General features: G+C 36.0%; 2 protein-coding genes across 5 annotated transcripts in view; one reads left to right on the forward strand and one right to left on the reverse strand.

The window, feature by feature from the left end:
* LOC106085066 (lachesin) overlaps window positions 1–17,880 on the reverse strand; it is a 515,032-nt gene that overhangs the window by 356,638 nt on the left and 140,514 nt on the right. The gene's annotated exons all lie outside the window — the stretch shown is intronic.
* Window positions 3,080–17,880, forward strand: part of LOC106083193 (murinoglobulin-2) — a 36,810-nt gene continuing 22,009 nt past the window's right edge. For all 4 annotated transcript variants that reach the window (XM_013246074.2, XM_059364758.1, XM_013246075.2 and 1 more), the window contains exon 1: window positions 3,080–3,334. In XM_013246074.2, coding sequence (XP_013101528.2) covers window positions 3,267–3,334 — 68 coding nt within the window. In that variant the 5' untranslated portion in view covers window positions 3,080–3,266. The remainder of the gene's footprint in view (window positions 3,335–17,880) is intronic.

A 17,880-nucleotide genomic window follows, 5' to 3' on the forward strand; every position in this document is an offset into this window, starting at 1 on the left:
ATTTGTGCAAAAGCCGGTGCCGCCCGGCCTCTCACTGAGGCTCTCCGCTCAAGACCGCTGATTGTCCGCACCGCCGCAGCAGCTATTCTGTATGGAGGATTCCGCTATCCGCATCCTGTGAACGAGCCCAGCAAAGCTTCTTGTGACAGCAATGACCACCACATAGATCGGAACTTAATGTCTCAGACTGTGTGGTGCTCACAGCTATCCGGATCGTGAGAGAACGAGGCTATTAGTGAGAGGAAAGAGGTCTGTATGACCTTCTGCGCCATTACAAGACACAAAACAGACTACGGGCGCAAATTGTAAATTTACCTTTGAACATTTCACTAAGGGATAGGGGTAAACTCTCACCTATCAATGAGTGCTGTCCGATTCAAATTTAACCTCAATGATGAGGGAACTCCTCTTATAGCTGAGTCCGAACGTCGTGCCGAAGTGCGTCACCTTTTGGAGGAAATTTTTACATCGCAAAGTACCACACAAGTGTCGCCAGGTGGGTTTAACCACTGATAATTTTTATATCTACCAACACACATGCAACACATCGAAATATCCATTTTCGGCCCTATAAAGTGTATAAGTTCTTGATCAGGGTAAAAATCTAAGACGATCTACCCATGTCCGTCCGTCTGTCTGTTGAAATCACGCTACAGTTGTCAAATATAGATGTATTGAGCTGAAACTTTGCACAGATTCTTTTTTTGTCCATAAGCAGGTTAAGTTTCGAAGATGGGCTATATCGGACTATATCTTGATATAGCCCCCATATAGACCGATCCGCCCATTTAGGGTCTTAGTCCCATAAACGCCCCATTTACCACCCGATTTTGCTGAAATTTGGAACAGTGAGTTGGGTTAGGCCCTCCGAGATATTATTGAAATTTGTCCCAGATCGGTCCAGATTTAGATATGGCTGTCATATACACCGATCCGCAGATTTAGGGTCTTAGGCCAATAAAAGGCGCATTTAATTTCCGATTTTGCCAAAAATTGGGACAGTGAGTTGTGTTAGGCCCTTGGACATCATTCTTCAATTTGGCCTAGATCGGTCCAGATTTGGATAAAGCTGCCATATAGACTGATCTCTCGATTTAAGGCCTTTTTTTGCCATTTAGCCGCATTTATTGACCGATTTTGCCAAAATTTGGGACAGTGAGTAAGGTTAAGCCGCTCGACATATTTCTGAAATATGGCACAGATCGGTCAAGATTTGGATATAGCTGCCATATAGACTGATCTCGCGATTTAGGGTCTTTGGCCCATAAAAGGCGCATTTATTGTCCGATGTCGCCGAAATTTGGAACAGTGGGTTATGTTAGGACTTTCAATACCCTTCTTCCATTTGTCCCAGATCGGTCCAGACTTGAATATAGCTGCCATATAGACGGATCTCTCGATTTATAGTTTTGGGCCCATAAAAAGCGCATTTATTGTACGATATCGCCGAAATTTGGGACAGTAAGTTGTGCTAGGCTCTTCAACATTTTTCTGCAATTTGGCCCAAATCGGTCCAGATTTGGATATAGCTGACATGTAGACCAATATCACGAATTAAAATCTTGGCCCCATAAAAGTGCATTTATAATCCGATTTCACTGAAATTTGACACAGTGACTTATGATAGGCTTTTCGACGTCCGTGTCGTATATGGTTCAGATCGGTTTATTTTAAGATATAGCTTCTTAAGAGACCAATATTTTGATATACACAATTGAACAATGACTTGTACTTACTAGTATATGGTCCAAATCGGAATATATTTCGATGTAGCTGCTATGGAGGCAAAAATTATGCATTTTTCACCGGATTATGACGTAAGGTGGCCCAGTCAAACTTAACGCCTTTTTACTTGCTTTTGTTGTTTTTTTATTTTGTTTTATTTTATATTATTTTTTTATTTATTTCATTTTATTTCATTTTATTTGATTTAATTTATTTTTTTTCATATTATTTTAGTTTTATTTTATTTTATTTTATTCCATTTTTTATTTTTTTATTTTATTTCGTTTTATTTTATTTTATTTGATTTATTTTATTTTATTTTATTTTATTTTATTTTATTTTATTTTATTTTATTTTATTTTATTTTATTTTATTTTATTTTATTTTATTTTATTTTATTTTATTTTATTTTATTTTATTTTATTTTATTTTATTTTATTTTATTTTATTTTATTTTATTTTATTTTATTTTATTTTATTTTATTTTATTTTATTTTATTTTATTTTATTTTATTTTATTTTATTTTATTTTATTTTATTTCATTTCATTGTATTTTATTTTATTTTATTTTATTTTATTTTATTTTATTTTATTTTATTTTATTTTTTTTTATTTTATTTTATTTTATTTTATTTTATTTTATTTTATTTTATTTTATTTTATTTTATTTTATATTATTTTATTTTATTTTATTTTATTTTATTTTATTTTATTTTATTTTATTTTATTTTATTTTATTTTATTTTATTTTAATTTATTTTATTTTATTTTATTTTATTTTATTTTATTTTATTTTATTTTATTTTATTTTATTTTATTTTATTTTATTTTATTTTATTTTATTTTCATTTATTTTATTTTATTTTATTTTATTTTATTTTATTTTATTTTATTTTATTTTATTTTATTTTATTTTATTTTATTTTATTTTATTTTATTTTATTTTATTTTATTTTATTTTACTTTTATTTTATTTTATTTTACTTTATTTTATTTTATTTTATTTTATTTTATATTTTATTTTATTTCATTTTATTTTTTATTTTATTTTATTTTATTTTTTATGTTATTTTATTTTATTTTATTTTTTATGTTATTTTATTTTATTTTATTTTATTTTATTTTACTTTATTTGATTTTATTGTATTTTATTTCATAACGTTTCAACGTTTCAACGCTTTTATTTAGGTACTATTGTCACAACCAATACCGTGATATGCTGAGAGCTAAAAAGGGCCGAGAGATACAAATGTCAAAGAGAGTACATCCATATATGATAATGCCGGTCTCACACAAATACTGATAACAGCAGCCACCCAACCGCTAGCCAACCGAGTACATTTGAACGATACCCACCGCAATTGTCATCAGTCGTTGAGTGACCGTTAAAGCGGCAAGATCGACTTATTCCTCTGTGAGGAAACTACGGTACATAAATAACAAAAAATTACATCTCGGGTTCGAACGGTCAAAATAAACAAACTTAGTGAACGTGTAGTATAAACAAGTTAACAAAAAATCCAAAAGCAATTGCGTAGACATGAATCATTCTACGATATGCCTTTTGTTGGCCTTCATGCAAGTGTTTGCATATGTTCGGGCAGAAGGGTAAGTTTTGAATAGTCAATAGTTCTCTGCTGCATATGCAAAGTACTCAAAAATGTACGTAGAGTATTGTCTGAACTACGTACAAAGCTTAAGTGCAAAGTGCTTTACGCTGGGATTACCCCAATGGGTAATTTCGTAGAAAATGTTTATAAGTATAAGGCAAAGTAAAGAAAAATCCCCACAGATCATGATGAGCCAGTCAGTCTGCCAAACAAATAAGCTGCCAGCCTATTTCAACACACACACACACACACAGATCCTTTGTTTTGAGACCCTACTTAGTTGAATATTTAATTTCCTTGGAAATTCTCTTACATGCGAGAGATACGTAAATTAAACAGTAAATTAAAATCCAACCGTAATTAATTAACTGCAACAACATACATGTACATCGGCTGGTATATTTAATGTAAACATGTTTACAGGTGATGAGACAGTTTCAGAATTTTTGACATTGTTATGGTTCATAATTAGGTTATCTTCATCGTTTCACTTGTTCAAAATCAGAATTTGTGTGTATCAATTCCAAGAAATCCAAAGTTGATAATTGATTGAAATAAAAATCTTTTGATTGTTATTAAGGCGAATCGAAAAAAAAAATGTTTCATAGAAATTTTGAATTACAGCTAGTATATAGACAATTATTAATCGGTAGTCACAGAATAATGGAAACTTTCGCATTTATAGAATTTGTCAGATTCACCAATGTTAAGGCTTCATTATTTTTTTGTCAAATTTCAGCAAAATCGGAGAATAAATAGGCCTCTATGGCAGCTATACCTAAAGAAAGCCCGATCTAGGCCAAATTCGGGACAGATGTTGGGAGTCTTGATACAACTCACTGTTCCACACATCAGCGAAGTCGGGTAATAAATGCGCCTGTTCTAAGCCTAAGACCCAAAATCGGCAGATCGGTCTATATGGCAGCTATATCAAAAAATTCTCTGATCTTAACCATTTTTGGTTCGGATATCGACGCGTCTAATGAATCTCACTGTTCTGAGATTCAGCAAAATCGGGTAATAAATGCGCCTATTATAGGCTTAAGACCCTAAATCAGCATATCGGTGTATATGGCAGCTATATCTAAATATGGTCCGATGAACGCCATATTCGGTTCAGATGTCGAGGCCCCTAATGCAAATCACTGTTTCAAATTTCAGCAAAATCGGAGAATAAATGGTCTTTAGACTCTAAAGATCGATCTGTATGGCAGTGATATTGGCAGATCGGTCTATATGGCAATATCCAAATATTTTCCGATCTGGATCATTTTCGGTTTGGTTATTGGCAGGCCTTATAAAACTCAATATGCCAAATTTCAGCGAAATTGGGTAATAAAAGCACCTATTATCGGTTTAAGACCCTAAATCGCCATATCGGTCTATATTCAAGTTTTTTTTTTTAAGCTCAATGATAAGGGGTCTCCTTTTTATAGCCGAATCTGAACGGCATGCCGCAGTGCGAGACCGATTCTATCGAAATTGGGCGGGTAGTATTTCCTTATGATTCTTAATATCACTGGTGAATTTCATAGAAATCGGTTCAGATTTGGATATAGCTGCCATACAAATATATCTCCCGATTTTCATTTTTAGAGAAATTTTGTGCATTTATTGACCAATCTTGGTAAAACTTTGCACAATGCTTACCTCTTCAGTATCTACAGAGTTTGGTCAAAATCGGTTCATATTTAGATATAGCTCCCATATATATATTCGTCCGATTTTCAGAAATATTGCAATAAGTGTTCATTTGTTAACAGATTCTCCCGAAATTTGGCAGGAAGGATTTTCTTACGACTCTCATAGGAGGGGATAACCATAAATCAAGCCCCTACGATATTTGTTCTTGACGAAGGCCGTTGGCGATTGCAAATGGGCCAAATCAGTTCAAAATTTGGATACTGCCCCCACATAAACAGAATTTGAGCCCTTAGATGCCTTAATTATACCCACCGCCGTGGGAAAGGGGGAATATTCATTTAGTCATTCCGTTTGCAACACATCGAAATATCTCTTTCCGACCCTACAAAGTGTATTAATTTCGGATCGTCGTAAAATTCTAAGACGATTTAACGATGTCCGTGTGTCCGTCTCTCCGTCCGTCTGTTGTAATCATTCTGCAGGCTTCAAAAATTGAGATATTGAGCTGAAATTTGGTATAAAATTCGACTTTTTGATGCACGCTGGTTAAGTTCTTGAACGAGCCAAATCGGACCATATTTGTATGGTAGTTTTTGGCATTCCGACATCTGACCTATATATGGTTCAGATCGGACTGTATTTGGATATAGCTGCGATATAGACCGATCTCCAGATAAAGGGTCTGTAGCCCATAAAAGCTTTATTTATTGCCAAATTTCGCCGAAATTTGAAACAGTGGGTTATTTTAAGCCTCCCGATGTCTGACCTAATTATGGTTCAGATCGAACTATATTTAGATATAGCTGCCATATAAACCGATCTCCAGATAAGGGGTCTGAAGCCCATAAAAGCTTTATTTATTGCCCAATTTCGCTGAAATTTGAAACAGTAAGTACTTTTAGGCCTCCTAACATAGATATCAAGTATGGTTCAGATCGGACTATATTTAGATATACCTGCCATATAGACCGATCTGCCGATAAAGGGTCTGAAGCCCGTAAAAGCTTTATTTATTGTCAAATTTCGCCGAAATTTGGAACAGTGGGTTATTTTAACCCTCCCGATATCCGACCCAATTATGGTTCTGATCGAACTATATTTAGATATAGCTGCGATATAGACCGATCTGCCGATAAAGGGTCTGAAGCCCATAAAAGCTTTATTTTTTAACCGATTTTGCTGAAATTTGAAACAGTGATTAGTTTTAGGCCTCCTAACATTGATCCCAAGTATGGTTCAGATCGAACTATATTTAGATATAGCTGCCCTATTGACCGATCTCCCGATAAAGGGTCTGAAGCCCACAAAAGCCCTATTTATTATCCGATTTAACTGAAATTTGAAGCAGTGGGTAGTCTTAGGTCTCCCGACATCCGCCCTTAATATGGTTCGTATCGGACTATATGTAGATATAGCTGCCATATAGACCGATCTTTCGATAAAGGATCTGAAGTCCATAAAAGCATTATTTTTCATCCAATTTCAATGAAATTTGAAACAGTGAGTAGTTTTAGGCCAAAAGAGGACTGTATTTAGATATAGCTGCCATATAGACCGATATCCCGGTTTAGGGTCTAACTTTTTGAGCCCCTAGAAACCTTAATTTTCATCAGATTTGATGGAAATTTGACACAAAAACTTTTGATCTGACTTCCAACATCTGTGCGAAGTATGATCCAAATCGTTATATAAACTGTTATCGCTCCCATATAAACAAATCCCAGGATTTGGTTTCTGGAGCCCCAAAAAAGCCTTAGTTTTCCTCCGAATCCATGGTGGTAGGTACCAAAGTTTCGGCTCCGCCGATCTTATCACACTTTTACTTATTTCAATACAATTCAACCAATGTCATATTTAATACATTTGCACTACCAATTTGTTCTTGGGAATTCCATTAACTAACCCAACTCATAAGCCAGTGAAAAAAAACCGGTTTTTATTCAGCTTCTAGTCGGAAATCATATTTTTATTTGACAAACAATAAACAACAAAAAGTTTTATTTTGTTCATGCCGCAGTTAATTTATTTGTCAAATCTACTGACACAATCTCTGAGATGAGCCAGAAAAAATCGAAACCACAAAAAATGATGACAATAAAACAAAACAACGATATATTGACATATGAACGAACATAAATGTGTGCATAAATAAATAGGTAAACACTTGTTTTATTTAAATCAGGTTTTATATACAAATGTGAATAACTTCAATTTTTTGTGTTGCTAATAGCTGCCTTTTGGTTTGCCTCTAACATTCGATATTAATTTCATTGTTAATTTATTTTTTGCCCCATTGATTTAGATGAGATAATGTGACAATTTTAAGGTACGATAATTACTACCAGCTAACCCAGGCAAGATTCGCTGGGTCTTCGACAATACTCAGAATAAAACCAGTAAGGAAGGAAGAATAAAACAAGAAAAGTCGGGCGGTGCCGACTATATAATACCCTACACCTAAACTATAAGTACAATGTGGGAGCTATATCCAATTCTGAACCAATTTTGATGGATGTCGGCGAGTAAATATGTTCAAACTATAATAACTACGGTGGGCAAATGACAACATTATTGCAAATTATCCAAAATCTGACGAACATATATATGGGAGCTTTATGTAATTCTGAACCGATTTTAAGCAAACTTCTCAGATAATGTGGTAGTCATCGAGGAAAACGTTGTGCAAAATTTTGCCAAGATTGGTCAAACAATGCGCTTGATGTTACTCCAGAAGTTAAAATCGGGCGATATATATTGGGTTGCCCAAAAAGTAATTGCGGATTTTTTTAAAAGAAAGTAAATGCATTTTTAATAAAACATAGAATGAACTTTAATCATATATACTTTTTATACCCACCACCAAAGGATGGGGGTACATTCATTTTGTCATTCCGTTTGCAACACATCGAAATATCCATTTCCGACCCTATAAAGTATATATATTCTTGATCAGCGTAAAAATCTAAGACGATCTAGGCATGTCCGTCCGTCTGTCTGTTGAAATCACGCTAGAGTCTTCAAAAATAGAGATATTGAGCTGAAACTTTGCACAGATTCTTTTTTTGTCCATATGCAGGTTAAGTTTGAAGATGGGCTATATCGGAATATATCTTGATATAGCCCCCATATAGACCGATCCTCCGATTTAGGGTCTAAGGCCAATAAAAGCCACATTTATTATCCGATTTTGCTGAAATTTAGGACAGTGAGTTGTGTTAGGCCCTTCAACATCCTTTGTCAATTTGGCTCAGATCGGTCCAGATTTAGATATAGCTGTCATATAGACCGATCCTCCGATTAAGGGTCTTAGGTCCATAAAAGCCACATTTATTATCCGATTTTGCTGAAATGTGGGACAGTGAGTTGCGTTAGGCCCTTCGACATCCTCCGTCAATTTGGCTCAGATCGGTCCAGATTTAGATATAGCTGCTATATAGACCGATCCTCCAATTTAGGGTCAAAGGCCCATAAAAGCTACATTTATTATCCGATTTTGCTGAAACTTGGGACAGTAAGTTTTCTTAGGCCCTTCAACGTCCTCCGTTAATATGACTCAGATCGGTTTAGATTTGGATATAGCTGCCATATAGACCGATCCTCCGATTTGGGGTCTTAGGTCTATAAGAGACGCATTTATTGTCCGATGTCGCCGAAATTTGGGGCAGTAAATTAAGTTAAGCCCCTTGACATACTTGTGCATTATCGAACAGATCGGTCCATATTTGGATATAGCTGCCATATCGACCGATCTCTCGGTTTTAGGTTTTTGGGCCATAAAAACCGCATTTATTGTCCGATGTTGCCGATATTTGGGACAAAGAGTTAAGTTAAGCCCCACCACATATTTCTGCTATGGGACATAAGGTATGAGTTTTGCACCGGATTTTGACGAAAGGTGGTTTACATATATACCCGAGGTGGTGGGTATTCAAAGTTCGGCCCGGCCGAACTTAACGCCTTATTACTTGTTTTACACTTTTTTTCTAAAGCAAGCTAAAAGTAACAGCTGATAACTGACAGAAGAAAGAATGCAATTACAGTATCACAAGCTGTGAAAAAATTTGTCAACGCCGACTATATGAAAAATCCGCAATTACTTTTTGGGTAACCCAATATATATATAGATATATATGAGAGCTATATCTAAATCTGAACCGAATACCATGAAATTCATCTTTAATGTCGAGAGTCAAGAGGAAATCCGTCCTGCCAAATTTCGAGAGAATTGGTTAACAAATTACCATTTTATAGCATTATTACTGAAAATCGGACGAACATATGTATGGGAGCTATATCTAAACCTGAACCGATTTTGACCAAACTTCTCAGATACTGTGACAGTCGTCGAGGAAAGCATTGTACGAAGTTTTAGGAAGTATGGTAAACGCGCTTGTAGTGGCTCTAGGAGTGAAAATCGGGCGATATATATACATGAGAGCTATATCTAAATCTGAACCGATTTCTATGAAATAATCTCGAGAGTCAAGAGAAAATCCTTCGTGCCAAACTTCGAGAGAATTGGTTAACAAATGACCATTTTATTGCATTTTTATTAAAAATCGGACGAACATATATATGGGAGCTATATCCAAATCTGAACCGATTTTTTCCAATTTCAATAGACTTCGTCTCTAGGCCGAAAAACATGCCCATACCAAATTTGAAGACGATCGAATGAAATTTGCATTTTTGTTTGTACACAAATTAACATGGAGAGACGGACAGACAGTTCGAACTTTCGATACCCACCACCTCGGGTATACATGTAAGCCATCTTCCGTCATTATCCGATGAAAATGCATAATGTATGCCCCCATAGCAGCTTTATCGAAATATGGTCCGATTTGGACCAAATTCGGCACGGAAATTGAGTGGTATAATAGGTACAAGTCATTGTAGAAATTTGTACAACAAAATATTGGTCTTTTTGGTAGCTATATCCAAATATAGACCTATCTGAACCATACTACACTGATGTCGAAAAGCCTAACACATGGCACGTGTCAAATTTCGGCGAAATCGCTCTATAAATGATCCTTTTGTCGGACCAAGACCTTAAAACGAGAGATCGGTCTATATGGCAGCTATATCCAAATCTGAACCGAGCCTAACTTTACGCACAGTCCCAAATTTCGACAACATTGGACAATAGATACGAATTTTAAGGGACCAAGACATAAAATCGAGAGATCGGTCTATATGACAGCTATATTCAAAACTGAACCGATCTGAGCCAAATTGCAAAAAGTTTCGAGGGGCCTTATACTGTCACAAATTTCAGCAAAATCGGATAGTAAATTTAGCTTTAATGGGCCTAAGACCCTAAATCGGAGGATCGGTCTATATAGCAGCTATATCCAAATCTTGACCGATCTGATCCCACCTTATTTAAATACCCCCAAATGGGCACATTAGTCGACCATGGGTATATGGGACTAAAATGAAAGGTTTTTGGGAGTAGATTACGAATATGACTTTAAAATTTGCGTTCAAGTCTAGGTGGCGATTTTTCTCCTATCAATACGTCGAAAAATTGAATTGACCCATTATAACAACATGGGACTTAAAAGGAAAGGTATTTGAGAGCAGAAAACGAATTTGATATCCAATTTTGGAGCCAAGTGTTGTGGGGTACGACCTAAAGCACCCCCTAAACTGAACTTCATTACCGTTGGGAATAAAAAACGAATTTGAAATCTATTTTTAGTGCAAAGTGCCGGTAGCCACCCCAACCCCAAAACACATTTACCGGCCATGGCAATATGGGGCTCAAATTAAAGGGATTTAGAAGTGCAGCACGATTTTGATATACATATTTGAGTCGAAATGCCTGAGGTGCCATCCCTACCCTCATGAGAACATTTCCACCAGGAACCGTGAAGGGGCAAATTCTCACACATCAATGAGTGCTTTCCGATTCAAGTTTAAACTCAATGATAAGGGGCCTTTTTCTATAGCCCAGTCCGAAGGGCGTCCCGCAGTGCCACATTTCCTTGGGGAAAATTATATAAATAATTTTTCACAGCATTGTACCTTGCAAATGTTGCCAACCACAGCTTTGTCCGATATTCTCGACAGGAACGCGTTTAGCGCCATAGGCTACAATCGCACGAATTCGATAGCCGCATTCAGGGCGAAGTGTCCCCACCCTTAAAAGATATTAGAGAGTTAAATAAGACGCAGGGGAGCGGGCCCGATCCATGATTCAAAATCGGTTTATATGGCAGCTATATCAGGTTATTGACCGATTTGAACCTTATTTAGCACAGTCGTTGGAAGTCATAGCAAAATTAGTCGTGCAAAATTTCATTTAAATAGGATAAGAATTGCGCCCTCTAGTGGCTCAAGAAGTCAATGCCCAAGATCGGTTTACATGGCAGCTATATCAGGTTATGGACCGATTCGGACCATACTTGGCACAGTTGGTGGAAGTCATAGCAAAATACGTCGTGCAAATTTAAATAGGATAAGAATTGCGCCCTCTAGTGGCTCAAGAATTCAAGACCCAAGATCGGTTTATATGGCAGCTATATCAGGTTATGGACCGATTCGGACCATACTTGGCACAGTTGGTGGATATCATAACAAAACACGACGTGCAAAATTTCATTAAAATCGGATAAGAATTTCGCTCTCTAGAGGCTCAAGAAGTCAAGACCCAAGATCGGTTTATATGGCAGCTATATCAGGTTATGGACCGATTCGGACCATACTTGGCACAGTTGGTGGATATCATAACAAAACACGACGTGCAAAATTTCATTAAAATCGGATAAGAATTTCGCTCTCTAGAGGCTCAAGAAGTCAAGACCCTAGATCGGTTTATAGGGCAGCTATAACAAAACATGAGCCGATATGGCCCATTTACTATCCCAACCGACCTACACTAATAAAAAGTATTTGTGCAAAATTTGAAGCGGCTAGCTTTACTCCTTCGAAAGTTAGCGTGCTTTCGACAGACAGACGGACGGACGGACAGACGGACAGACAGACGGACGGACAGATAAACGGGCATAGTTAAATCGTCTGAGAATTTTACGACGATCCGAAATATATATATACTTTGTATGGTCGATAATTGATATTTCGATGTGTTGCGAACAAAACCTCCCTTTCCTACGGTGATGGGTATAAAAATAAATAATTTCAGTTTAATATGATTGACTTTTAAATCGACAATATTTGCGAACATCAGATGATCACTTGCAAAATCTCTAAAGAAGCACTTAAATACCAGGAAAAATAAATAATTGCAGTTGCATTGCAAACCCGGTACTTCGTAAAAACTATCTGCCAAATTCCATATATTTAAAATTAGTTTTCACACCCCCCAAAAAAAAGTTTTCTCTCTCGACTCCATAAAATCTTGAACAAACCATTTCAATCTATCTAGTATTGCAATTATAGTCATAATTATTGATGTGCTTACTTACGTATTTGGCTAAACCCCAGATAAAACCGGATTTTCCAAGTATATGCTAATTGTGGTTTGTCTTGGGATGATAAACATCTCAACAAACACTGTCTGTCCGTCAGTCGGCTAAACACTAAGTGAAATGCAAATTGATAAAACAAAATTAAAAATAAAACGGCTCGTGTCTACATCTAGCAATTGAAATTGAAATTGGTATTATTATTCTGTTTTGTCTACCTATAGCCATATACGAGTTTTATTATGAATCCACAAAAAAAAAATCAATAACCACAATTAAAGCTGCAATTTTGTTATATTTTGTTCCTCAATTTGCATTTCCTTCATGATCGAACAATTAAAGAATGATGTTATAACTGTATTGAATTCAGACAGAAGTCGTCTGTTTTTTTTTTTTATTTTTTTTTACAAAAATAATTTACCTAAGTTGGAGTAGTCATTAAATTAGTCAAATGTTTATTTTTGGTTATTTTGGTTATTTTCCTTAAAAGTCGAAACGCATAAAAGATATATATGGGAGTTTTATCTAAATCGATTTCGATGAAATTTTGCACACTTATTGGGATGTCAATTAAAACATTTCATGAAAAATTTTGTAGAGCTCGGACAAAAATTATGGTTTCTACAGCCTTAAAAGGCCATATCGGATGAAAAGTATATATGGGAGCTATATCTAAATCTGGATCGATTTTTATGAAACTTTGAACACATATGAGGACGTTGAATAAAACGGCCCATGCTAAATTTTGTAAAGACCGGACCAAAATTGTGGCTTCTACAGCCTTAAAAGGCCATATCGGATGAGATATATATATATAGGAGCTATATCTAAATCTGGATCGATTTTTATGAAACTTTGCACACATATGGAGACGTTGAATAAAACGCTCAATGCCAAATTTTGTAAGGGTGAGACCAAAGTTGTGGCTTCTAAAGCCTTAAAAGGCCATATCGGATGAAAAGTATATATGGGAGCTATATCTAAATCTGAACCAATTTTTATAGAACTTTGCACACATATGGGGACGTTGAATAAAACGCTCCATGCCAAATTTTGTAAAGGTGGGACCAAAGTTGTGGCTTCTACAGCCTTAAAAGGCCATATCGGATGAAAAGTATATATGGCAGCTATATCTAAATCTGAACCGATTTTTATAGAACTTTTCACACATATGGGGACGTTGAATAAAACGCTCAATGCCAAATTTTGTAAGGGTGAGACCAAAGTTGTGGCTTCTACAGCCTTAAAAGGCCATATCGGATGAGAGATATATATAGGAGCTGTATCTAAATCTGGACCGATTTTTATGAAACTTTGCACACATATGAGGACGTTGAATAAAACGGCCCATGCTAAATTTTGTAAAGACCGGACCAAAATTGTGGCTTCTGCAGCCTTAAAAGGCCATATCGGATGAAAAGTATATATGGGAGCTATATCTAAATCTGGATCGATTTTTATGAAACTTTGCACACACATGAGGACGTTGAATAAAACGGCCCATGCTAAATTTTGTAAAGATCGAACCAAAATTGTGGCTACCACAGCTTTAAAAGGGCATATCGGATGAAAGATATACATGGGAGCTATATATAAATCTGAACCGATTTAGATGAAATTTTGAGCACATATTGGGACGTCACAAAAAACATTTCGTGCCAAATTTTGTAAAGATCGAACCAAAATTGTGCCTTCTACAGCCTTTATAGGTCAAATCGGACGAAAGTTATACATGGGAGCTATATCTAAATCTAAACCGATTTAGATGAAATTTTGCACACATTTTGAGACGTCATATTAAACATTTCATGCCAAATTTGGTAAAGATCTGACTAAAATTGTGGCTTCTACAGCTTTAAAATGGCACATCGGATGAAAGATATATATGGGAGCTATATCTAAATCTGGACCGATTTTTTTTCAAAATCAATACCGTTCGTCCCTGGACCAAAAAAGACACTTGTGCAAAATTTTGTGAAAATCGAACAACAAATGCCGCCTGTACTCTGATTACAAGAATAAATGGACAGCCAGACAGACGGACATAGCCAAATCGAATCAGGAAATGATTCCTAGTCGATCCGTACACTTATCGATAGGTCTTAGCATTGAAAAACAAATGCACAAATCTATAACACCCTGTACCACAGTGGTGGTGTAGGGTATAAAAACTTAAAAAAAAAAAAATTTAAAAAGGAAAAGCGTGTTAAGTTCGGCCGGACCGAATCTTATATACCCTCCACCATGGATCGCAAACAAAGGAAAGGAAAGGATAAAAGAAAATAATTGCTATGCTATTGGTACTATATCAAGTAATGAATGTTGGAGACCACAGTAGAAGTCATTGTGAAAAATTTCAGCCAAATCGAATAAGGATTTCGCCCTTAAGGGACTCAAAAAGTAAAATAGGGAGATCGTTTTATAGGGGAGCTTTATTAGGTTATAGACCGATTCAGACCATAATAAACACGTATGTTGAAGATCATGGGAGAAGCCGTTGTACAAAATTTCCCCAAAATCAGATAATAATTGTGCCCTATAGAGTCTCAAGAAGTCAAAACCCCAGATGACAGCTATATCAGGTTATGGATCGATTTGAACCATACAGGGCACTGTTGTTGGAAGTCATAACAAAACATGTCGTGCAAAATTTCACCCAAATCAGATGATAATTGCGCCCTATAGAGTCTCAAGAAGTCAAGACCCCAGATCGGTTTATATAACAGCTATATCAGGTTAAGGACCGATTTGAATCATACGAAGTACAGTTATTGGAAGTCGTAACAGAACATCGCATGCAAAATTTTAGCCTAAACGGACAAAATTACGGCTTGTAAGGACTTAAAAAAATCAAATCGGAAGATCGGTTTATATGGGAGCTATATCAGGTTATACGCGTTCTACCTCTATTGTGATTTCGATAGATGGACGGGCGGATGGACCGACATGGCTAGATTGAGTCAAAATGTCGAGACGATCAAGTTTATATACACACTAGCCGAACCGAAATATATTTAACTCTCTAATATATTTTTAGGGTGGGGACACTTCGCCCTGAATGCGGATATCGGATTCGAATCCTGGCGAGAACATCGCCAGACAAAACGGTGTTTATCCCCACTTATTGTTGGTGACATTTGCGTAGTACAATGCCATGCATGGTCATTTAAAAAGTTTTTGCTAAAGAGGTGTCGCACTCGGACTCGGCTATAAAAAAAGGTCCCTTATCATTGAGTTTAAACTTCAATCGGAAAGCACTCATTGATGTGTGAGAATTTGCCCCTAATGTTCTTCCTTAGGGTAATGTTCTCATTGGGGGAGGGATGTCACCTCAGACATTTCGACTCAAATATGGATATCAAATTCGTGCTGCACTTCCAAATCCTTTTAATTTGGGCCCCATATTGGGGTTGGGGGGCACGCTGGATACTTGGACCCAAATTTTAATACCATTATCGTTTACTGGTCTCCAATACTTTTCATTTGATATCCTTATTGTGCCCATCGGATCACTTTCGGATATGGGTGGCGTTTTTGGGGAAAGGATGAGGGTCCGCCTCCACCTGATATCTAAAAATTATACGGCCTATGTTTCCTTTCAGACAAACGTACACAATCTATACAAATTTAAAAAAAAAAATCGCTTCAGCCAAGTATCATAGAGTCATAATGGGGGGTGGCGTGACCCCCTATACTTCGATCTGATTTTGTATGCCAGATTCGAAATCTACTCCCGAATTCCTTTCATTTGAGACCCACATTGAAATGAACGTCCAATATATCTGTTTGGGGGAGTTTTGGGGTTGGGGCGGCCTGATGGGTATTTGGACTCAAATTTTAGTACCATATTCGTATTTTACTCTCCAATACCTTTCATTTGATACCTATATTTTTCGGTCCACTTTTGATTTTGGGTTGCGTTTTTGGCGTAAGGAGGAGGTTTTGTCCCCCGTTATCTACTCCCGCATACTTTTCATTTGATACCCATATTGTCCCGATCGGTCCACTTTTGATTTTGGGTGGTGTTTTTGAGGTAACGTTGGAGTGTCCACCCCCTTTCGTTACCAATAATCAATTATAAAGCCTATTCCAACTTCCTGACCATATTCGTAATCTACTCCCGAATACCCATATTGTCAGGATCGTCAAATAAACCTATTTTAAGGGGTTTTTGGGGCTGGGGCGGCCCCCCAGGTACTTGGACCCAACTTTTATTATAAAATTCGTACTCTACTCTTGAATACCTTTCATTTGAATCCCATATTGTTCCCATCGGTTCAGTTTTATTTTTGTGGTAAGGGGAGGGTCCGCCCCCTCCCCTTACCACAAAAATCAGAAAAAATCTGAAACAAATTCTTTTGAAGGCATGTAAACAATATACCAAATATTGCCCAATATGATGTAGCTGTCATTTCTAGTTTGACAGATTTACTAATGAGAACCTGCTAACGCTTCGTATCAGCTCAGCTACACAGTTTAAACATATACTTTGCTTAGATTTTTTCCACACATTTCGATTTTCAACCAAAATTTTGTAAAAAAAAAAAATACTTTGTGAAAAATTTCCTAATTTTATTCCATTCTATTTATTCCTAATTTTATTCCATTGCTTAAATAAAAAAAAAAAAAAACAAAAGAAATAATAATAGTGCGTCATTTCTACCTTCATTTAGAGTCTTTTTCCCAACTATGATTAATTTGTCGACAAGTTAGATGAAACCAGAACAAAGCAAAAAACAATAAACATTAAACAAAATTTTTAGAATTTATGGTAATAAATCTTCATGGCAATAAAAACCCTAGCTAAACAACAACAACAACCAACAAAAAAACATTAAGTACAAAAAACACAAAAACAAAAACAAACAAAAAACAAAACATAATGACAATACACGTTTTAAGCCGCAGGCGGTTATAAATACAATGAATATCAGCTGCCAAAGTTGGCGCTTCAAAACAAATGAAAAATGAAAAACGGCTGAAAGTCACATGAATAGACGAAACCACAAACAAAAAACTATTCCCATAGTACAAAAGGCCATGAGCATGCAAATCAAAAGCTACTGGGATTAATTTTCAGAACTCTGTTGTATGACGATGAATGCTAGATTTAGGTTTCATTCTAAACACAGTTTTTTTATACCCTACACCACTACTGTGGTACAGGGTATAATAATTTAGTGCATTTGTTTGTAACACCCAAAAGGAAGGGAGATAGCTCCATTGATAAGTATACCGATCGACTCAGAATAACTTTCTGATTTGATATAGCTATGTTCGTCTGTCTATCCGTCCGTCTGTCTGTCTGTACGTCCGTCCGTCTGTCTGTCCGTCTGTCCATGTTATTTTGTATACAAACTACAGGTCACAATTTTCATCCGATCTTCTTCAAATTTGGTATGGACATGTTTTTCGGCCTAGAGACGAAACACCTTGAAATTGGAAAAAATCAGTTCAGATTTGGATA

The sequence above is a fragment of the Stomoxys calcitrans genome, chromosome 3 (assembly GCF_963082655.1).
Source record: "Stomoxys calcitrans chromosome 3, idStoCalc2.1, whole genome shotgun sequence".
NCBI classification, from domain to species: domain Eukaryota; kingdom Metazoa; phylum Arthropoda; class Insecta; order Diptera; family Muscidae; genus Stomoxys; species Stomoxys calcitrans.